Here is a 24,405-nt window from a genome sequence, read left to right as displayed (position 1 = left end):
TAAGTTAAAATTTAAATTACCGTGTCTCATTATAAACCATAGCAAACACCATTGCATGAATAATACTCTTAAAACTTTCAAAAACATTGTAAAAAGAGTAAAAACATTTACCTTTTTATCATTGATAACTTCACAGTTTGGCATATATAGCAAAAGGAATGGAGTGTAAAGGAAAGGAAGTGTTGTTGCAACGATACAAGGCATTGGTGAGACCACAACTGGAGTATTGTGCAGTTTTGGTCCCTTTATTTGAGGAAATACATAGTGGCATTGGAGGCAGTTCAGAGGAGGTTCACTAAATTGATTCTAGAGATGAAAGGTTGTCATATGAGGAGAGATGAACAGTTTAGGCCTATTCTCTTGTGTTTAGAAGAATGAGGGGAGATCAAATCGAGGTATACAAGATGCTAAAAGGTATGGATAAAGTAGACGTGGAGCAGATGCTTCCTCTTGTGGGGCATTCTAAAATTAGAATAAGAATAAGGTAGAAAATTTACAACAGATTTGAGGATAAACTACTTCTCCCAAAGGGTTGTGAATCTGTGAAATTCGCTACCCCAGAGTGCAGTGGATGCAGGGGCAGTGAGTAATTGTTTTTTAAATTTAGAGTATCCAATTATTTTTTTTCCAATTAAGGGGCAATTTAGCATGACCAATCCACCTAGCCTGCACATCTTTGGGTTGTGGGGGTCAAACCCACGCAGACATGGGGAAAATGTGCAAAGTCCACACGGACAGTGACCCAGGGCCGGGATTCGAACCCGGGTCCTCAACGCTGCAGTCCCAGTGCTAACCACTGCGCCACGTGCCACCCCGACAGTGAGTAAGTTTGAGGAGGATCAGACAGCTTTTAATTGGTCATGGGTTGAAGGGTTATGGAGAATGGACAGGACAGTGGAGTTGAAGCCAGGATGGGATCAGCCATTATCACATTGAAGGCGTTTCGGCTTGGGAGGCTAAATTGCCTACTCCTGTTCCTGGGTCATGTATTCTAGAGAGGAGATGCTCCAGCTGATTTTGAAATCCAGCTCTTGGTCTGTAGCATTGTAGATAACAGATGAGGAACATATCAGCCATGATAGAATGGCGGAGCAGACTTGATGGTCTGAATGGCCTAATTCTGCTCCTATATCTTATGAACAGCTATGTCAATACTTAATACTACAGTTGTCACGCTGACAAGCAGTCTTACCCAGAATGGTTACTTATGGTGCTAAAGCACAGAAAAGTATACTTATGTTCAGGCAGTGCTTTCTCCTTTTCACATACCATAAGTATATTCTTGCTTAATTACAAACATATGGAGGACACTTGCCCCAACCCAAATAAATTGACATACCAGTCATCTGGGGACCCCAGATTTCCATTTGAAAATTCAGCAAAGTTGCAGTTAAGTATTGGTACAATAATCAACAGTTGAATCTAGGACAGTCAATATGATGTATTTTTAAACTGATGACTCATCATAGGATGTCATATTTCATCATTCTGAAGCTTCATGAAAAATGCACAATCAGCTAAAGGCCTCTTTTGAAAGAACTAGTTGTTAAGGCTTATGTAAAATTAAATATGAAAAAGCGATTTTGCTCATCTGAGTTTTGGATTCAAAACTAGCACTATCAGCTTTCGAGGTATTTTGTTTGTCTAAGTCTAATAACTACGGTAATGGCAGCAATCAAGCGAACTCATTTATTGCACTGATGCATCCATGTGTTTTAACATGATGCAGCTCTTACTAAGCCAAATTTACCTCTTGATTTCCGCCTGCACTTATGTCTGGGTTTTCTTGAAGTAAAATGCTGGTTGTGGACTAAATACAAGAGACAAATTAAAGAAGCAACTGTAAAATTTGAGGACAGAAAGGAACAGCAAAAAGAAAAGGTACATCTGTATTTACCTTTGGATCATTCTACATGGGAAAAGACACTCTGTTTGCATATATTCATGCAATGGGGTTAACCAATAATGAACAGTATTTTTTAAGCATTTAGAATTACCAGAATAATGGGACTACAGCCTTTAAGCAACTAATATTAACTCACCAGTGATGACTTGTACAAAAGAAGCTGCTAGCTATATTATTCCATGCTGAAAAGATAGGTTCAAAAGTTTATAATTTTGAACAGTAAAATGGTGGTAAGAGGATGAGTGGGGTTTATTAGGGACCAATAAGGGGATTATGCACGGATGATGTGGAGATGCCGGTGCTGGACTGGGGTTGGCACAGTAAGAAATCTCATAACACCATGTCCAACAGGTCGAGTGATACTATGAGCCATGCTACTATGAATATGTTGGAGGTGGTGTATGTGCAATTAAACAAATTTGATGGCAGGTTGCCGAGGTTAGTTTCTCACTTCTCAATGACACCACTGCTGACTTAGGTGGAAACTTCTGCTAGTATAGATGATGAAAACCGTTCAAGGGAACAATGAAGTCAGCACTACTCCACTAGGAAGGAAGGGGGGGGGGTGAAAAGAGGGAAAAGGAAGGAAGAAGGGGAAGACAGAGAGCATCCTTGCATTTAAATAGTACTTTGCCAAGCCTAAGGACATCCTAAAGTGCTGCACAATCAGTAAAGTTCAATTGAATTGTAATCACTGTTGCAACGTAGTGAAACATGGCAGCGAATTTATCACAAAGTTCCACAAACAGCCTTAAGATAAATGACCAGATTATTTCTTGTAGTGATGCTGGCAGAAGGAGAATATGGTGCGGGCACATTGGATGAACTCCCCTGGTCGTCTTTAAATAGGTCCACGGGATTCTTTACAGCCAGAAAAGATTTTGTCCAAAAGACAGTACCTTAATCAAGAGAACTGACCACATAATCTAGGCTGACACAGTGTCAGGCTAGATTAAGTGGTCAGTTCTCTTGATTAAGACTTAAACCCACAACAGTTGAGTACTTTTTACACATCACACACAAGTAGACAAACTAAATACATTTACTGATTAATCATCAGAATTCTGTATCCCCACCAGTTTCATTCTGCAGAAAAATTGTTGGGATTAAGTAACTTGGCCGTGGCATGCCCAATCATGTTCAACATTCTTGGAAGCACAATTTATTATTGGGGGAGATAACTTTACCTGTTGCACAGAAAATAGACAGACCTTCTTTGTAGCAGGAACTCAAGTAAAGGTCAGCTGGTAATGACTCATTGTGGTTATAAGTTTCACGTATCTTAGGTTATCATTAACACATTTTTCCATTTATTGAAACAATTGCACCCCTACCTGTTGGTTGGGGGACGTAAGGCACCGATAGCCTATCGACATTGTAGCCACTGCCAGACAATGCATCTGCAATCTTGTTTTGCAAGAAAAGACAGCTTTTATCTTGTATCTCCAGGGTCTTTGGCAATCTATTAATGGTTAGAAAATTTAGCACTAAATATTTTTACAGAACTGCTGAAAACACCCATAACTGGTTTTCAAAAATAGGTGTACAATAAGCTAAAGAAACTTTGAAAAAAAAAATTCTCAAAATTTGTGAAACTCAAATTTAAACCTTCAATTCCACATTAATACATCATTGTAAATTTCATATTTAGTAAACAATCAAAAATAGGGCATTAACAGAAGAGTTTCAGTAGAAGAGTTCTCAAACAAGCACATAATATCACACATCTGGCAATGAACACGGAGTCATCATACAAGAAACATGCAATGAAAAGACGGAAACTGCATTTAAATAGCACCTAATTACATCTTAAATGTCTCACACCCAATTAATCATTCAAGTGGTTTGTGTAGGTAGTTCCTTTTTCAAATACACAAGTTCCAATAGGTAACAAAGAGCTGACTGAATGTGGCTGGACACTGCCAGATATCCACCTGAAAAGCCTTCTTATCAGATGAGCAACACTTTGGACGTGCAGCACAGTACTGCATTGTTCTCAAGATCTGCAACAGCAGACAGGTAAATGAACAGAGCAGGTTTGGGAATCAGGGGTTGTAGTAAGCAGTGAACAATCCAATCCCTTCCATGAGCTCAAGATCTGGATTTTAGCTCCTGGGGTGTGGCCCTGCACCAACCTCTGAACAAATCCAGCAGGAACTCCATCATTGCTGGCAGGGCAGCACTGTAGTATAGTGGTTAGCATAATGGCTTCACAGCGCCAGGGTCCCAGGTTCGATTCCCAGCTTGGGTCACCGTCTGTGCAGAGTCTGCATGTTCTCCCCGTGTCTCCGTGGGTTTCCTCCGGGTGCTCCGGTTTCCTCCCACAGTCCAAAGACATGCAGAGGTAGGTGGATTGGCTATGCTAAATTGCTTAGTGTCCAAAAAAGATAAGGTGGGGTTATGTGGATATGGTGGAAGTATGGGGTTAGGGTGCAGGTGTGGGCTTGGGTGGGTGCTCTTTCTAAGGGCCGGTGCAGACTCGATGGGCTGAATGGCCTTCTTCTGCACTTCTGTAAATTCTGTGATCAGTGTCAAAAGTGGTGCGGTCAGTGCTGTGGATCAGGTTGTGCTGGTGAGCCAAAGTATAACAGGAGGTTTCTTTGTGAGCCAAAGATAGGGCTATTATTCTTGCTCCAACTGGTCCAAAAGGATCCTTTAAATTAAAACATCCAAGCCAGTTAGGTCCTGATGTCACATCGACTTTGGCTGGCAGACAAGAGACCATGCAGAATGTAGTCAGCTCTGCAGTTAAAATAGTGTGCGCACTCTGACGCTTTTCTGGGACAGGAACGGTGGAACTTTCCCGAGTGTCTTAGGCCTAACCATTACTTGCTTCACCATTAACCTTCCTTCCATTAGAAGTGGGACTTTTGTCGATAATTACACAAGGTTCAGTACCATTCATGACCCCATATATACTGAAGCAGTCCATGTCCGAATGCAGCCAGACCGGCACAATATCCAGATTTGGGCTGACACGTGCCAAACAATGACCAGCTCCAACAAGAGAGAATCTAATCATAGTCTGTTGACATTCAACTCCATTACTATTACTGAATCCCCACTATCAACATCCTGGGGTTACCATTGACCAGAAACTGAACTGGACTAGCTGTATAAAAACCATGGCTGCAAGAGCTAGGAAACCTGCAGTGAGTAACTCATCTCCCGACTCTCTCTATCCACCATCTGCCCGTTTGATTGGCACCCCATCCACAAACATTCAGACCCTCCAGCACCGATTACAGATGCACAGCATGACCTCACCAAGCTGCTTAGACTGCTTCTTCCAAACCCACAATCGATATCATTTAGAAAAACAGGGGCAGCAGACAATGGGTTTCCACCACTTGTAAGTTCCCCTTCAAGCCACTCACCATCCTGACTTGGAAATATCTCGCTGTTTCTTCACTGACACTGGGTCAAAGTCCTGGAACTCCCTCCCTAACAGCATTGTGGGGGTACCTACAGCACATGAACTTCAGTGGTCCCAGATGACAGCTCAACACCACATTCTGAAGGGCAATTCGGGCTTAGCATTAAATACTGGCCCAGCCAGGATACCCGCATCCAACGAATGAATAGAAAAAAGTAGCTGGTGGGGAGAGGAACAGGAATGTACAGTGGTCTTCCTATCGTTAACTTAACCATATCACAATCAATAATCTTCAGTGTGGGTATCATGACCCTTCAAATGAATGGATCCCAATTAAAAAAGTTATGACCTTAAATGAGGTAATTATCAACCAAAATCATGTGTATGAAAATAACGATTCGACATTTTCTAAAATTTAAGTTTGGGCTAAAGTATTGAAGTACTATCGAAAGCAAAATAAATTAATGGCTGTTGACTGAATATATTCCAAATAATTTACAAACTCAACAAGTTGATAAGACTGGACCATAGCATGATAAATTGAAATGTGGCAACCGTATTATTGCCAACAGCGATGAATTGTGATAATCAGAGCTTGTGTGTTATTTGAGTGATGATATGTAAATCCAGCCACTGACATTTGAATGAAATTTTAATTTTGTATGAAGCTATACAGGCAACTGAGTGAAATCAAGTTTGCTTGTGATTAAAATGTTCGAAAGTAAAAAAAATATACCTCTAAATTATAATAAAGAGACCTACATCTACTATTCAGTAACTTAAAGGAAAACAGAGACATCTATGGCATTTAATACTGTTTGGAAGAGCAAGATGCTACTTTTATAACCAAACATCTAAGAATCAAGCTTTCATAGAGTTGACGTCACTTCTTTATACAAGAAAATAGTTGAAAATTCTGAATTAGAAGGCATTCCTGAAACTAACTAGATTGTATCTCCTCACTACAGAACACATGGACCCAGAAGATGAACAAAAGGGGGTGTGGAAAAATCTTTGCTCTTTTGAGGATTTGTAGTAGTTATTTGTAGTAGTTATTAATGGACTTCTTTTCTCTCTCATATCAACAACTTGTATTTACATTAATACCCTTCTTGACCCGGGAAACACGGTAGCATGGTGGTTAGCATAAATGCTTCACAGCTCCAGGGTCCCAGGTTCGATTCCCGGCTGGGTCACTGTCTGTGCGGAGTCTGCACGTCCTCCCCGTGTGTGCGTGGGTTTCCTCCGGGTGCTCCGGTTTCCTCCCACAGTCCAAAGATGGGCGGGTTAGGTGGATTGGCCATGATAAATTGCCCGTAGTGTCCTAAAAAGGTAAGGTTAAGGGGGGGGTTGTTGGGTTACGGGTATAGGGTGGATACGTGGGTTTGAGTAGGGTGATCATGGCTCGGCACAACATCGAGGGCCGAAGGGCCTGTTCTGTGCTGTTCTATGTTCTATGTTCTATGACCCTCCCCCCAATGCTCAATTTGTCATACTGCTTTGTCCAATATGCAGTACTGAATGAGCAGTAATTTCCTCCAACTAAATACTGGGAAAGACTGTAGCCATTCTTTTCAGTCCCTACCACAGTGGCTTGACTCCAAGCCACTGACCCAGGTCTGGGGCTGAACCAGACCATTCAAACTTTGTCAACTTGTGTTACGTGAAACTATCACTCCTCATCCCTCTTGACTTGCCAGCTACCGTTGCCATGGCTGCCTACACCTTCCTCCTTTAATGCGTCACTACAGTTGTCCAGCTGGATGGGACTGCTCTCACCAGGCCCTGATCTTCAATTCTCACCTATCTAATTATATCACATGCAATGGTTTTTCCTTCTGCTCCAAAGCTGTTACTCTGGTGTCCTCCAAGGATCTATCCTTACCACCACCTCCTCATCCCGCCTTATTACTCATCTACATGATGCTCCTTGGTGGAATGATCTGAAAGTACAGTGTTAGTTTTACACCCAACTTTTGCCACCATCTCTCTCTCGACTCCTCAACCGTTGAGTAATTTATCGATTTGTCCTGAATAAGCAGAAATTCCCCCCAATTAAATATTAAGACGACGAAAGACATTTGTTTTCGATACCTGCTCTAAACTGTTTCCTAGCTATTAATTCCACCGCTCTTGCTGGCAACTGTCTGAGACTAAACCAGATTGTGCACAACCGTGCTGTCATATTTGCCTCCAAGATGAACTTCCAACACATATTTGCACCGTGCCAAGACTATTTTCACGTAAATTAGTTCTGTCTCAGCTCATCTATTACTAAACACATATTTAAGTCTTTGTTATCGCCTTTTTACCTCTGGATGCAACAATTCCAACGATCGCAACCTGGCTGATCTTTCACATTCCACCGTCCCTGAACTTCTTCAATCCAAGCACTGCTGCCCATGTCCTAACCTGCACCAAGTCCTGTTCATCTAGTCTCTGCTCATTGGCCTACAATGCCTCCCAATTAAGCAAGGTCTTGATTTTAAAATTATCATTCATTTCAATTCCCTCAATGGCCTTATTTTTCTCGATCATCTCTCCCAACTCCAAAATCCCTCCTTGAGATATCTGCATTCATCTAATTTTTGCTTTTTGATATGGCTGTCTGTGATTAAATACATTTCTGAAGGTTTTATCACATGATGTGCCTCATATTCCAGCCATTAATTGGTCAACACGTCCATCCATGTGTCGCACAGCCTTCCTTTGCCAAGTAGAAACAAAAAGGCTCATTACCCAATAGAACGATGACACATGATTGTCAGCTAAACATCCTTTTTTCACAATTTGTGGTAGTTTTATATCTGGTAAAGAGAAAATTTCAAATAAAATGACAAAAAATGTTTAAAAAAATATTTCAATGATTTTTCTCCAGGGTTGCACACAGCAGTGTCCTCGAGATTGATGTTCAATTCCTGGAGACTCCAGGTCAATCCTGCAGGGATGGCAATCCTACCTTTTGATCATTCCTGATTTCAGTCACTTCACTTGCCTCGGGTTTAATGTTTGGAATTCCCTCCCCACACACCTCTGCTACACATTCCTCCAAGTTATTCCTTAAAACCTACTTTTTTGACCAAGCTTTTGGTCGTCTGGCCTACATCTTGTGAGGTGGCTCCTGTCATTTTATTTTGTAATTCTCTAGTGAAACACTTTGAGTCATTTTATTATGTTAAAAGGTCCCATATGCATTTTTCTTTTTGTTGTTTTCGTTATTCTTGATGTTGTTTGAGATGGATGAGCTTCTGACTATATCTGCTCCATCAGACTGCCTAATTTCACCTTCACAACGTCATCTGTCTGTGACCCTGCCACAAACAGATTTGCTGCTGAAACCCATATTCATGCTTCTGCTACTTCTAGACTTGACTATTATAATGCTCTCCTGGCTCTTGCATCCTCTATAAACTTTATCAAAAACTTTGCTGCCTCATCCTAACTCACACCAAGGATGGTCAACTATCATCTTGCTTTCTAATCCCTCCAATACCTCGCTCCTCCTTATCTCCAACTTCCTTCAGCCCTAAAATGCTTGGGATTTCTGCACTCCGCCACTTCTGGCCTCTTGAGCATTCCTGATTTTAATAATCTCACCACTGTTGGAGTGCGTTACAATCCAGTTAGGGACTGTTAACATTTAGAGGTATCAGAACACCCAGTGACTTAATCAACAGATGTACGGGTTAGGTGGATTGGCCATGCTAAATTGCCTGTAGTGTCCTAAAAAGTAAGGTTAAGGGGGGGGGGGGGGGGGGGGGGGGGGGGGGAAGGGAAGGGGGGGGGTGTTGGGTTACGGGTATAGGGTGGATATGTGGGTTTGAGTAGGGTGATCATTGCTCGGCACAACATCGAGGACCGAAGGGCCTGTTCTGTGCTGTACTGTTCTATGTTCTAACAGACCCAGGCCACAAGATTCCATTTTCAACAAAAAAAACAAATGCTATTGTATTTAAAAGAATTGAACAAACTAAGAAGTCTCAACATTATATGCTAAAACTTGGTATGATGTACACTCTGTTTTACTCCTTACTTCTCCCAAGCCTTTCTCTCATAAAAGAAATCAATCAAAGTTATGTAATTTGTAGGGACCATCCACACCTATGCCACAATACTCTTCAATTCCCCTGAGTTCCAGCTATTTTCAGATGTTAGACCTTCATTTACCATCTTACTGCAGATCAGTCAGATGGTAAATGAAGGTCTAACCTCTGGAAATAGGTAGAACTCAGGGGAATTGAAAAGTATTGTGGCATAGGTTTGGATGGTCCCTACAAATTACATAACTCAGGTTGCCTTCTCAGTACTTCCAAGATAATAGGTTTTCTTTTGCCACAAGACTGAAGACCATGGCAAATCTTTCCAGCTGGTAAAGCTGAAAGCTACAACGAATCTTCCAGTTTCTGTCCGCTCAGAAAATTCAAAGAGATTAAACCTCACTTGCAGTTTACAAAGTGAATGAAATAGCATTTTCTCTGCTTAAACTGAAGGCCAGACTAATTGGCATTTACTTCGGCTACCTTCTCTCAGTAGTTGTATGACACAAAAATTAAAACCAGAGAATTCCCTCTGAACTCCACATACTTCCACGACAACATGGCATAATCTGGGATGTCGCCACAAACATATTCAGGTTAATTATGTCTCATTTACAATTCCTTCTTTTGAGTGAATTGAAACTCAATTTATCTTATACTTTTAAACTAACTTAGCTACAACTTCCAAAACAACATAATCTCGCTGGACTGCCCTAACACAACAAGGGTTGCAGTTCGAATCTCTCCACCCAAAAGATCCACAGATAGGTCATCTACTATTTTAAGTTTCTCCTCATGCTTTTTTATAATTCTTACCGTTCTATTCAGACCTGTTAAGTCAACATGGCTCAGCCTTGCGATAAACATGATTCATTCTTTGAATTGTACTTTTTTTTTCAGAACAGCACTTGTATGCTTTTGGGACAGGAATTATATTGTTAAGTTTATGATATTAGAAAATATAAAACACGCAATAGGGTTCCCATTGAAGCAGTCAGATGCAAATATCTTGAGTCAGGTAAAGGATTGATGAAAAAAACATTAGAAGAATTGCTATTACGAACATACCCATCAGGAACAAGAATAGTCTGTTAAGCTGCTCAAGCCTGCTCCGCTATTTGATAACATCATGGCTAATTTGATTGTGGCCTTAACTTTACTCCCCTGTCGACCCCTTGTAAATCAAAAAGCTATCTAATTCAATCTTGAAAATATTCAATGACTCCACCTCATTGCTTTCTGGGAAAGGGAATTCCACAAGACTAGAGACTTCAAAAAAATTCTCATTTCAGTGTTAAATTGGAGGCCCCTTATTTTTAAACTAGTCCTAGTCTCTAACAGAAAGGGAAACATCCTCTCGTCATCCACCATTCCAAGTTCATCAGGATCTTAACATTTCAATAAGATCTCCTTTCTTTCTTCTAAACTCAAACAGATACAGGTCCAACCAGTCCAACCTTTTTCACAGGTTTGGAGACCAAAACAGTACACCGTACTCCAGATGCGGTCTCACCATGTCCTGTACAACTTCCTTACTTTTATGCTCCATTCCCCTTACAATACAGAAATTTGACTATAAGGCCAATGAAAGAACGATCTTGTGCGCTTTTCTAATTGATTACTTTGCCTACATGCAGACTATATATTTCAGAACTGTATTAAAGAATTGGCAACAAAATGCAAATCCACATTTTTCCTATCATTCAAAGTCTACAGATGAATAATTGGTGAATTGAAAATTTTAAAAAATCAACTTTTTTTTTAACATGTACAATATTTCCAGGTCTTTGTCAGATTAACCAAGCAAGTTTAACAAGCATCAGAATAAAAGCAAAATACTGCTGGAAATCCGCAATAAAAACCAAATTCATTGGAAAAACTCAGCAGGTCTGGCAGCTTGTGTGGCAAGAGAAACAGAGTTAACGTTTCAAGTCGATTGGGACTCTTTTTCAGGATATGGTGTGCAAGATACACAAACAGTGTATTAGGTTAATGTCAGATGGTCTTTTAGCCACAAAGGTTGATTAACCTATGTAATGAGTTGCTGGCTCATGCAATGACAGCCGATTTGCTCCAAATGGTCAGATGGGAAATTAGGTATCAGGGCCAGGAACGTTCCATACCAAGTGTAAGTGGATCATTTAAGATACGTATTTCCCCAAATTAATTTTGGTTCTGGATATGTGTATCCATCCCGTAAGATAACATGGTTGCTGGCGTAGAGAAGCATCAGGCTACGTAAGTGCAACATAAATGTACAGGAAAATACCAGCTGGCCATTCTACCAAACCATCACTTATGCATGTTCATAACCCTTTAACAAGACATATGACTGGACATCCATAGTTCATTTAAACTAAACCTGCATCAATGAGGACTGAATCCTAATCTCCTTTTGAGAATCTAGGACCAGAGTGCATAATCTCAGAGTTAGGCATCACCCATTTAAAACACAGATGAGGAGCAATTTCTTCTCTCAGAGTAGTGAAACGGGCAGCACAGTAGCACAAGTGATTAGCACTGTGGCTTCACAGCACCAGGGTCCCAGATTTGATTCCTTGCTGGGTCACTGTCTGTGCGGAATCTGCACGTTTGCCCCGTGTCTGTGTGGGTTTCCTCCCACAGTCCAAAGACGTGAGGTCAGGTGGATTGGCCATGATAAATTGCCCTTAGTGACCAAAAAGGGTAGGAGGGGTTATTGGGTTACAGGGATAGGGTGGAAGTGAGTGCTTAAGTGGGTGGGTGCAGACTCAATGGGCTGAATGGCCTTCTTCTGCACTGTATGTTCTATGTTATGCTATGAATCTGTGGAATTCTTTAGCGCAGTAGGCTATAGAGGCTGACTCATTAAGTATTTCAAGGCTGAGGTAGACGGATTTTGAAGGAACCAAGGAATCAATGCAGGAAGTGGAGTTGAGGATTATATCAGATCAGCCTTATGGGCTGAGTGGTCTACTTCTCCTCCTACATCTTATGGTCTAAATTCTGATTTGATGCACATAAATAAATGTATACAATTTCCCCACGATATGAAAAACTATTTGCAAGTGGGATTTTTAATTCTATTTTTCATAACACTGTCCAGCTATTTTCTGAACACTGCACCAAAATTTATTTTATATTTAAATGGGTGATTAAAATCAAGCTTTCAATAGATCTGGTCAGTTTGCTCTACAAAGCACATCCTTCCATCAAAATAAACACAGTGATTCAACTTCTTACCCATACTTTTCTCTGATATATTCAGGCAAAAAATATGGTGCCTCTTTGCTTCGTACTTCAATCACCTTAAAAAAACAAAGGCATTATGTATTTTTCAGCAGGACAATGCTACACATTAGCTAGAAATGTCAAACTAAACTTCTAATTCTATCAGATGAAATCTACTCAAATTGGAATGAGACGACGCTCATGTTACATTGACAGATGGGTGAGCTTTCGTTTGCAAATAGTACTCATGCTACAAAAATATTGTCCTAGCATTGCAGATGTGATGTATTATGACCAGGTTAGGAGGGATAGACAGGTTTTCCTCCTTGCCCACTGCCCTTTTGGTGATAGCAGAGGCATTGAATTTTAAAATGATTATGTATTGCCAATCCAGTATGTACTTGACAGTGTACAGTTTGTAAGAATTAAGCCATTACTTGAGGTAAACACAAGGGGTTAGTTTGATTGTACTAAAACCGATTCTTGTAAAAATATTTTAAAAATGCACAAATATGTCATACTACCCACTGATGCATACAAACACACTCAAATTCAAGCATGTAGAAAAAATATAAATTTACAGAATTTCAAGGTTAAACTTGGCCATGTTCAAATAGAGTTAAGTGCTGTCAATTTAGAGTTGACCACTTCAAAATCACTGAACTGTGAAGGAGGTGATTGGAAAGCACTTAATTCTGTCAATTAAAGCTTGATGTTTATAAACCTTGGGTTAGAGTACTTCATCAATCAAAGAAAATGAATGGAACAATGCTGACAGTTAGGGAATGTGGGAGCTGTCAATCACAGCCCAGTAAAATCAATATCAAAAAGAAATTAATAAATTGCTTGCAGATCAAAGATCTGAGGGGGTTTAAACACAGCTGATTGGTTTTCTCTTACCAGAAATTTACAGATGTTGTTTAATGTGTCTGAGCCAGCAGATGTGTTGCCCAGGTGAGTGGTAAAGTAGTAATGTTTTGCACTGCCAGTGTCTGGAAGCTTCCTGTCAGTGGTCTCGCCTCTTAGGGCTTCCTGACAGGGAAGGGAGGTTGGGGGGGGGGGTCGGTGGGGGTTGACAAGTCTTGCATTGTTGGGGAGGATGGCCCTTAAATGGTTACCCCCCTTGGTCCACCGTGAGGCCCAACACATCAGGGCCACGCTTGGCAGGATTAGTAGATTCTCACCCATGTGATTCCCAGACGGAGGATCAGAGAATCACGTGGGCCTGGAAAATATGGCACTTGGCCCACTAACTGGATGCAAATGGGGGTTAAGATCAATTTTCATCCTCCCACTGGCGCGGGCTGCGAACCTCCATCCCAATGCCAGCATGGGACCGTAGCATCGGGTACTGATCCAGTTTTCTTCACAACGCTGGATTCTTCGCCCCTTCGGTAACTCAGCTACCAGTGGCACAAGGTGGAGAATTTCACCCACTTTTGCAGAAATCCAATGGCTTTCAGTAGAGAGTCTCTGTCTGCTGTAAGAATGTTGACACTTTTACCTCAGCACAACGGTTCAAAGCTGGGATGGAATATTGTATAGAGAGGGGAAAAGGCAGCTGCAATCTTCAGCAGCAAAGATTTTTTGGCCAAATCCCAGACTTAAGCAGTCAGACAAAAGGTTGCATCACATGATTTCCCTCCACATCAGTTGTACATTCTAAAAGGAAGTTTATAAAAGCAGAGGTGATTCATTTTTAATGTTCCATCAATAGTTCATCTTCCATTTGGGTGAGACAAGGCGGAAGGTTTGCACACCTTGTAGCCACCGAAGCTGGCCACTTCCCGACATAAAATGGAGAATTGAAACAGGGAATGCAGGGAAAATTGGACAATGTCAGAAAGGCAAGCAGGTTGCAGAACCTCTCTGTGGATTCTGTCTGTGAAGAAACCAGACAGCATAGAAACTAACAAGTTTGCATACTAATTGAGCGATTCCCAGTGATTCCCGGGCACAATGGACACAACAATTAGCTGCAACAGAAACATTCTATAGCAGGTCAGACTTCTCGGCGCCAACGGAGTCTGAAACAAAAGGACACAAACAAGTTAGAAAGAACCGCCCCGCGATCGAGGAACAGCCTCAGTATTGGGAGATTCGTATCAATCGATTGGGATGAGACCCAATTGATTGCCAGTGAGTTAGGGGTCTGCCCAAAAGGGCGCGAAGCACCTGAGACCTATAAAAGTAAGGTCCCAAGACGAATTCGATCTCTTAGCCGGCCCTCCCAGCAGAACACCTTTGCAGCAGTTCTCTAAGAACTTGAACGTGAAAAGGAGAGGCCTGGCCAATTGCTACACCGACAAGTGTCATACAACGCCCGCTACGAGAATAGATGCTCCTGACCCCTTTAGTCCACACCAACTGGAAGCCTGCAGATCCAGGACAGAGCAAGAGGCCATTGTTCCCCGATCCGGCAGTTCCCTTATTCCAGATAAATATCGGCCTAGTAGTGGTAGGAACAGTTTAGTCTTAGTATTATATGCATGAATAGTAAATAACTGTGTAATAATAAACGTGTCTTCTTTGAACTTACTAACTGGTGTATTGAGTCATTGGTCTGAACTTGAACCTCGTGGCGGTATCATAAAGATACCTGGCGACTCTAGAGCTTAGGAATAAAACAGAGCCAATTGAGTGTAAAGCACACTCACCCAAAACAAGCAACAACCTCCAGAGAGTTTATTGTCACTTGTGACCTCCAGAGACCCAATATCTCCATGAAATTTTCTGTGGCTACACTGGTACAAATTGGCAGACATTTCTAGTCAGTGTCTTTGTTTTTCAGTGTAATGTCCCTTTGCTAAAAACTTTTAAGACGCGAAAGTAGCCGATGAGATATCAAATTAATTCCATATAGACATTAATATAACATGGAACAAAATGTGACTGGTAGGAACATTTTAATATAAGTGTAAGAAAAACACATGCACACCCATTCACACTTCCAAATAACAATCATATTGGATTCAAAGCATTAACCCTGTTTCTCAGTTTCTCTCTCCACAGATGCTGCCAGACTGACTGAGTTTTTCTAGCACTTCTGTTTTTATTTCTGATCTCCAGCATCTGCAGTATTTTGCTTACAATCACACTTCAACCTGTTTATCACTGCTATGCTCTAATGCAGTTCTGTTACTCCACTAATTCTAAACTGTGTTACAGTCTGAATAAAGCATCAGCTATCACATTGTTTATCTTTGCAATATGGGTAATCTTCAGATAAGGCTGCAATAGCAAACTCGCATCAAAATAGTTTTGCATTTTGCATTTCTCCATATAAGGTCAAGGGATTGGGGGTTTGTATAGACCGAGACCTCCTTGTATTCATGTTGGACGTACTTCAAAGCGTTTCAGGGCAAGTAATAGCACCAGGGTTTCTTTTCACCAGTGTGGGGTCTCTCTTTTGGTGTCTGTTTAACTTTTTGGAGAAATATTTATCTGGCCTCTCTATGTTGGATCCATCTCCTTGGAGCAGAATGGCAAATAGAGGTGCCTGCTTCATTTCAAATTGGGGCTTCCTCTGTTTTACAGAATTTCACCACATTCCTGTGGAGATGCTTTCCAATTATCCCCATGCCCAGCCATGGGGATTTAACCTGCTATCCTCAATATCCCCCTGAGGTATCGCGATGATACCGCTATCTGGTGGACCAATGTCCATTCTTCATCTGAGGGTGGCTGTACATCCTGATCGGTGCCTCTTTTTTTTAATTATTAAATGGTAGCACTCCTTCTGCTTTAGCTTTAGTTTGGGCAATTTGAGCTGATTTTTAAAAACCCTGTCAGATTGTTGACCCTTGACCAAGGAAGACAGGCTTACTGCTTTCTTCGGGTCTTCCAGATCTCCAAAACTGGGATCGTCCGATGACAGGCTCACCCTCTATGGTGCCAATTCAGTCTCGTCTGATGAGGTTGAATCACTCCACAATCAGGAAAAATGTCAGGGACCTTCTCCTGTAATTACACCCTCTCCCTAACCTCACTTGCTTCCCAGAGACTACAGGGAAGCTAGCACCTTCACCCATATCACATATAAACTATGGATAATCCCAATGGTCACCTGTCCAGAAAACAGGTTGCATTCTAGTCCACGCAATAAGAAAAGTACGGCCATAAACGAACCCCACTGAGACAGTTCACCAAATTTCAGCCATTCAGTGCACTCTCCGGTGTGGAATGGTAATGTCCTTTCCCAGAAGAAGGGTTTGGAAGGCCTTTGTATCCCTCAAGTATGACCATGGGCTTACCTGGGTATGGGGTCACTTTTCCTTGGGTAAACCCCCCCCCCCAGATAAATCTCAGATTTTAGTAACTTCTCCCACACTCTGTAATGTTTTTAACTAGGATTTATTGCCATGGTTAATGCCACAGCCTTGTCTGCTGTGTTCTTCATCAGGGCCCCTTTTCCTGTACTGGTCTGGTCTGGTGTGCCCTGTAACCTCCAGCAATCGGCGTCACGGTGAACAACCTTATCCCAGTGGAAGCACAAGAAGCTTGCGGACATCATTTTTGTTCTCAGCACCTTCCTTCTTGGCCTGTTGGTCATGATGGGACGGAGGTCCTGTGCTGTCAGTTTTCCCTTTTCACCCCTCCTATCTTCTATCCTTCTTGGGTTTTTGAGGGTGACCCAGGAAGATTTTCTTTTGGGGCAATTGCTTGTGGACAACAAGCTCAATCATCAGCCAGAGTTGTCACTCGCTGGCTCTGGAAACCCTTTGTTCTTCCACATGGTCTTTATGGAAATAGGGCGAGGGTTTTTGAACTCCAGGAGAATTCACTCTGAAGCTTTCATAATGGTATCTATTTTAAGTGCCTGTATCCAACAGTCAAAACTCGATGAAAGTTTGTTTAGGCTGTTGTGGAGGTTTCAGAATTTCTGCTGGTAAGCTTCAGGGCCGGATTCTCCCCTACCCGGCGGGGCGGGGGGTCCCGGCAGGACGGAGTGGCGTGAACCACTCCGGCGTCGGGCGTCACCGTCACCAAAGGTGCGGAATTCTCCGCACATTTAGGGGCTAGGTCCGCGCCGGAGTGGTTCCCGCTCCCCTGGCCGGCGCGAACAGCCTATGGCGCCCCGCCAGCCGGGGCTGAAAGGCCTTCGCCCGCCGGCGGAAGTCTGCGCGTGCGCCGGCTGATGTCATACCAGCGCATGCGCAGGGGAGGGGAACTCTTCCGCCCCGATCGCGGGCAGGCCACCATGGGGGCACCATGGGGGCACCCCCGGGGCCAGATCGCCCCACGCCCCACCCCCCCAGGACCCTGGAGAGCGCCCGCAACGCCAATCCCGCCGGTACCAGAGGTGGTTTAAACCACGTCGGCGGGAAAGACCCGTCAGCAGCGGGACTTCGGCCCATCGCGGGCCGGAGAATCACCGCAGGGGTCCCGCAGACCGGCACGGCGCGATTCCCGCCGAATCTCGGGGAGGCGGAGAATTCGGGACACGGCGGGGGTGGGATTGATGCCGGCCCCGGGCGATTCTCCGACCCTTTCGCTCCAGGTTCCAGCTCATTAGCACCGAGGCTAGTTTGCTTAATCATCCTATAGTTTTCTGAAATTTCATCAGAACTCCTTCACTTACAGCATTGTGGGTGTACCTACACTTCAGGGACTGCTGCGGTTCAAGCAGGCAGCTCACCACCACCATCTGAAGGGCAGCTAGGGATGGGCACTAAATGCTGGGCTAACCAGCAAAGCCCACATCCCATAAATGAATATAGAAAATGGCATATACCTTGTGTGCTTTGCATTAGCAGCATTCAGCTCTATGCTTCCCATTTCATTTGCTTTGCAAGCTTCACAAATGAGGTTAAAAAAGCTTCCACATCTCTTTCTTGCTTTCCGATTGCCCGAGATATTTTCCGCGTAATTGGCCGCAAGCACTTGACCCTAAGTTAAGGAAGTCACACCCCACCGTCCCCCACTCCTGGTGGTACCTTCTATGGGTTACAGTGGGATACGTGTTTTAATTAAATTAAGGGGCAATTTAGCGTGGCCAATCCATCTACCCTACACATCTTCGGGTTGTGGGGGCGAGACCCACACAGACACGGGGAGAATGTGCAAACTCTACACAGACAGTGACCCGGGATTGAACCCGGGTCCTCTGCGCTATGAGGCAGCAGTGCTAACCACTGCGCCATCGTTGCCACCCTTCAACTCAAGTGGTTTTAACTGAAATTCCATTTAATTTTCCCTCTTTTGCCTCTCATTTCTCTTTGGAATGCCTTTTCTCATGGCCTTGCCAATCTCCTCTCTCCCGCTTTCTCCTTTTCTTTCTTCTCTCTCTCTTTCCCTCGTATGGAATTGTAGTTCTAGTCTTTTCTGCTCCACGTATATTTTGCTGAAGCTAGTTTGCCTGTTTCCTATTCTGTGCTTATCACTACTGCTTCCAATTCAATTTCAAGATTGTTGGCCACAGACATCAGAATTTCAGTTCCCTAGCTTTTGGACGGATTTCTATTTCAGAATGCCTAGCCGCACTCCAATTTTTCAAGAGATAGGGTTTTTTTTAACTATTCCAAGTTACTGCACTCTATTCTAGAGAAGCACTAGCTTCGAAAGTGGACATGCTGCTCGTACTGTAGCCGTGCAACACAAGAAAGACCCAAACTGAATTTTCGTTTTGAATAAAGTCTAGGGATTAATTCCTTGTTAGCCTCTGTGCTATCCCCCAAATTTGTGTTACGGCCAGATGAGGGATCCCGTCCACTATGTCTCCATGAAATGGACTGTGACCACACAGAAGCCAATTGACAGCTATTTTAAATCTATGCCTTTGTTTCTCAAGGAAATGTCCTTTTCTAAAGAAGTTTAATATGTGAAACCAGCCAAAGATATATCAAATTAGTTCTATATCGCACATCTCTGTGACAGGTGTATGAACGTAAATTACATCCATTACCTTCTGCTTTAATGTCTTATACTGTGTATGATAAAACCAGGTTAAAGTCCAACACGTGTGTTTCGAATCACCAGCTTTCGGAGCACAGCTCTTTCATCAGGTGAATGTGCTCCGAAAGCTAGTGATCCAAAACAAACCTATTCGACTTTAATCTGCTGTTGTAAGACTTCTTACTGTGCCCACCCCAATAAAACAACAGCATGTGTATGATAAAGTTTAGCACAGAGATCAAAAACTGAAAATTGCAGAATATAACTAAGAGATGTTGCCCAGTTATCTACATCAATAGTCAAAAGTTATTCATCTCTTGGATATTTTACAGCTCTCCATTAAATATCCTGGGCTACAGTTTGTTCTCAATTAAAACCCTGAATGGATTAACACCGAGGTGAAATTTGCTACTTCCTGGATCAAATTAACTGTAACGATTATATTCAGCTCTCAGATTTGCAACAAGTTAAAGGAGCCAAGATATAATAACTTCTGAAGTAATTGCTGCTGAAGCTGCCATTGTAGGTACAAGTCTGTGAGATTGGTATACGCCACGGATACCTGTGATTCAAAGATTTCAGCTCATGGTTCTCGATTGCCACATGGTAGGTCAATTTCCACCTGAGCTCTGCAGGGATTAGGATGGCAGCCAGTGCTGTTCCTTGCCTGTCAGGCACTTGCATTGGAGGGCAGGGTCAGCAATTTCTCCCTCAGTTATCGATTACATAGCAGGTCTTCTAATATCACAGCAGCAGACCTCCCTTGTGCTACAAAATACCATCTTGCCAATAATAAAGAATCCTTTCTGCTGAAGACAAAGCAAATCTCCGGTATCTTAGTAAAATGTCTGTGCCTCATGTAAGCCTAGATTGCAACAATTAAAATTAAGCTACTAACCTTATTAACATGTTGACAGAAAGCTGGTACAGCAATCATCTGACTCAAGAAGTTCAAGTATGCAGCTACCAGAGCTAGTATAGCACAACGATTGTACATGGGCAAGTTGTCTTCATTACTAACAGCTAAGTCCTAGAGCAAAACATGAAAAAGTAAAGCAATTACTAAATCTTTTTGAAATGTGCTCTTGAAGTTCTGACCTTTTGCAAATCAGAAAGGATACAGCAAGTTAATATTTTATTTCTGATGTATGGTAATGCATCGCTGAATTTCAATATGAAAAGCATTACTTACAAATGCCACAGGCAATAGTGAATTATAGAGGTTTTCTCATGAACAAAATTATCTCAGTGATGCATTGCTTTTGATGGAATGGTTCCTGTCGTACACGCACACATATATAAAACAATGAGAAAGATGACACTGATTACCATGAGGAAGTCATGGAGTTATTTTCAAACAAAGTACTAAATCTGCAGTTATGGTCGTAGTTATGGAGTTATTTTCAAACAAAGTACTAAATCTGCAGTTATGGTCGTAGTTATGGAATTATTTTCAAACAAATTACTAAAGCTGCAGTTATCACCCACCAGAAGTTATTACAAATACATTTTCCAAACACTTGTGTTTTATGAATATTGAAAAACAATGAAATCACCCTTCAAAAGTTCAATTAAACTATATTTGGGTGTGTTTCCTCTAGGTTGCACAGGTTCAGCATAAATCTGTCAAACCAAGCAAAGAAATCCAAGTGACAATTATGTCCAGTGCAAATTGAGGTTTTTTGATTTTCCTGATAAGTTTATTTAAAAAATGAGGCTGGAAGCCATGCCTGCCCACATCCCATATCAAATTAATCACCATTGGGAGTTTCTGCTCATTGCACCCATTTGTGGGCCTTCAAAGAGGTTCTTATAATTAAACACCCGTTTTCGGCTCAAATGTGCTCATTGTACCTCTGAAAATTAGATCTTGCATATTTTAAAAGTAATTTTTAGTCATTTAAAAATCAGCTTCAGAGCTAGACACTAATTAAAAATGTGCATCTTTTGTGATCAACCAATTTTCATCTGTTTTAAATACAATTGCACTATGTTACCATTCACAATACAAATTTGAAAAATACCACTTTTAAAATACTGCTACTGGTTTGGAAGATTTAATCTTCAGCAATGTGCAAATTTGTTTGAATGGAAACTTCACTTTGCAAAACTGGCACAACTTTTGAATGCAAGATCAATTGTGGCCATAGTGGAAAACTTTGGCCTAGATTCCTAATAATACAACACCTTGACCTATTATTTAACGTCCTGAATTGGAAGCTTATAAATCAGAAGTACAGTTCTTTTTAAAAAAAATTTTTTTTATAACTGCGATTTACAAGATTATGGAACATTGCCTGGTTACATTGCAGAGTGTAATAATGACTAACAAGCTAGCCTGCATGAATGCCAACATATTAAAAGGCCATTAATTACAAAGTAACTATTTCAAAACATGAAACTATACATTTAAACTGTTTATAGTACCTGTATGCCAAGAGCAAGTCGGATCAAATCAATGATAACTTCATCATTGGCCAGTTCAATTGTGATGAGCAAAAGAGCAACAAATAGAGATTCAAAGTTTTTCTGTTCATTATCATCTTCTTTGCAACCCATATAAATGTGTCTGTACAACTGTTGTCCTTGCTGAAACCAAATGCCATAAGATTCAAGGTCAGCATGATCAGAAAATTTTCAATTTTAAGTTATGACAACAATTAACACAGTAAAGACACTTAATGACTACAGTGTACTCATAGAACATAGAACATAGAACAGTACAGCACAGAACAGGCCCTTCGGCCCTCGATGTTGTGCCGAGCAATGATCATCCCACTTAAACCCACATACCCCTAACCCAACAATCCCCCCATTAACCTTTACACTACGGGCAATTTAGCATGGCCAATCCACCTAACCCACACATCTTTGGACTGTGGGAGGAAACCGGAGCACCCGGAGGAAACCCACGCACACACGGGGAGGACGTGCAGACTCCACACAGACAGTGACCCAGCCGGGAATCGAACCTGGGACCCTGGAGCTGTGAAGCATTGATGCTAACCACCATGCTACCGTGAGGCCCTCCCTGGTGATTTAAATTCTTACACTGAAATGCAAATCCCTGTACACAACCTTCAATTGTCAAATCATTTTCCCATTGATGTTTGTCATAACCCTTGGCCAGAGCCCAGGACGTGGTGGTGGTGGAGGGGGGGGGGAGGAAGAGAGAGAGAGAGAGAGAGAGAGAGAGAGGAGAGTCGAGAGAGAGGGAGGGAGGGAGGTCTTGAAAATGCTAAAATAAATTTTATGATACAAGTTCAGAAAGATGAAACAATTTTCAATATCTATTTCAGTGATGTGCCGCATGAGTGGCTCTCCTTCATCTCAGTGTGCTGCAAGATTGAAATCAGGCTTGTCCACTAACCATGACCCCATTTAGAAGATTAAATAAGTTTATGCTGAATATTTCATAACAAGTTATAGAAAATGCTTAATTACTTATACATTAATATAACTTTTATCAACTTCAAATGGTAAAAACAAAATAAATATTTACACTTTGAACTCAGAGCACACGGCTTTCTCAATCAGTGTTGTGTGTAATTAGCATGCACCTCACTTCATTTGCCTTGTTTTACGTACGTATCACTTCAGTCATAATGGTAGGGAAAAAACCTACATGGACAAAAATCAGCGGAATGTGGCAACACTGCGCGTGGGCAACCTATCTCTTGCCTGTCTTTGTTCCATACCTGGAACTATCTTTTGGGACCTATCCCTGTCCCCTACCTCTCCCCTGCTCGCTGGGACGCTCCCTTAACCATGACAGACCCCCCACCCCTCCCTGGTATCATCTGATCTTCCTTTTCATGCCGTTCTTACTTCTTTCTGCAGAGGCGCGCAGGGCCAGTATTCAGACTGAAGAGCAAAAAAAATATCCAGACTGCGCACGTGTGGCCAGTTCCCAGTCGGTATGAGTGCAAAAGGCCAGAAGGTTTGTTGGACATCGGAGTTCCTGGCCTCCAAAGTAAAGGTGGTAAGTTTGAGTGTTATCACATGCTTCATGGAATGAAGAATAGTATGTATTAGAAACATACTTGATATGTATGGTTTAGATTTATTTGATTCTTTGGCGATCCTTGGTTTGTGACGAGTGAGCATGGTGATGGGAGCGAAACAAAACGCGATTATCCGTGTTCATACTATTTGAGAAGGTTCACAGAGGAGGCCAATGAAAGCCAGTTTTCTTTTCTGTTTTAGAGTAAGCTCCTCATGATCATCTTGGAAGTGTAGAAGATTGTAGTTTAGTTGGGCAGCATGGTCGGCAAGGGCTTGGAGGTCCGAAGGGCCTGTTCCCGTGCTGTATTTTTCTTTGTTCTTTGAAGCAGGGCCAAGGTGGGAGAGGCAGACCAATCAGCAGTATACAATCTGATGACACTTAATTCATCATTCTTTTATGTACAACTAATGGATGACAAGTGATTTTTTTTATTGTACAAACTAAGTGTTGAGGCAAGGGGTATGAGGAAGCTCTCTTCACAAAGGTCTTGTGGGGAAAAAAAGCAATATAATTTTAGTGACAATTTAAGTTTGATGAAAATTATATGTAATTCTATAGCTCATGATTTTGGACAGTTGCTTTCTGATTATTTCTAAAATGAGATCTTATTTTTATTAGAATTTTTCTCATTATCCTGAGCAATCTAGCAATTAAGCCTTGACCTATTACACAATTGAAGCCACGAGCGAATTACCGTCTTTGAGCCAAAGTTTGTTTAAATCATTACCAATGATAAAGAGAGGCATGTAGAATAAAAGAATGAAATTAAGTTTTTAATGCATAATTTTTTATGGAACTGTTCTAAATGAGCAGAACATATACCTTTGGTAACTTCCCCTGTAGATTAGTTTTTAAAAAATTGGATCCAGCCATGTTACAATAGAGATTTTAATGTTTGTAGCTTGTCGATGTCAAATTTGTAACAGGAAAAATGCCAAGTATAATCAATTATGAACATTTCCTACCATAACTAAAT

The 24,405-nt window shown here is 41.7% G+C and overlaps 1 protein-coding gene across 8 annotated transcripts in view; it reads right to left on the bottom strand.

Annotated features, from left to right (window-relative positions):
• Window positions 1–24,405, bottom strand: part of LOC119972479 (protein EFR3 homolog A-like) — a 209,342-nt gene that overhangs the window by 23,650 nt on the left and 161,287 nt on the right. For 6 of the 8 annotated variants that reach the window (XM_038809233.1, XM_038809236.1, XM_038809239.1 and 3 more), the window contains 5 exons: window positions 21,851–22,012; window positions 20,322–20,453; window positions 12,542–12,606; window positions 3,241–3,368; window positions 1,751–1,810 (listed from right to left, as the gene is read on the bottom strand). In XM_038809233.1, the coding sequence (XP_038665161.1) occupies window positions 1,751–1,810; window positions 3,241–3,368; window positions 12,542–12,606; window positions 20,322–20,453; window positions 21,851–22,012 (547 nt within the window). The remainder of the gene's footprint in view (window positions 1–1,750; window positions 1,811–3,240; window positions 3,369–12,541; window positions 12,607–20,321; window positions 20,454–21,850; window positions 22,013–24,405) is intronic. The other 2 variants (XM_038809237.1, XM_038809238.1) reach the window with 1 other exon arrangement.

Source organism: Scyliorhinus canicula, chromosome 10 (genome assembly GCF_902713615.1).
Source record: "Scyliorhinus canicula chromosome 10, sScyCan1.1, whole genome shotgun sequence".
Classification (NCBI taxonomy): Eukaryota; Metazoa; Chordata; class Chondrichthyes; order Carcharhiniformes; family Scyliorhinidae; genus Scyliorhinus; species Scyliorhinus canicula.
The sequence above is the reverse complement of the archived record's forward strand: the minus strand, read 5'-3'. Positions and strand labels throughout refer to the sequence as shown.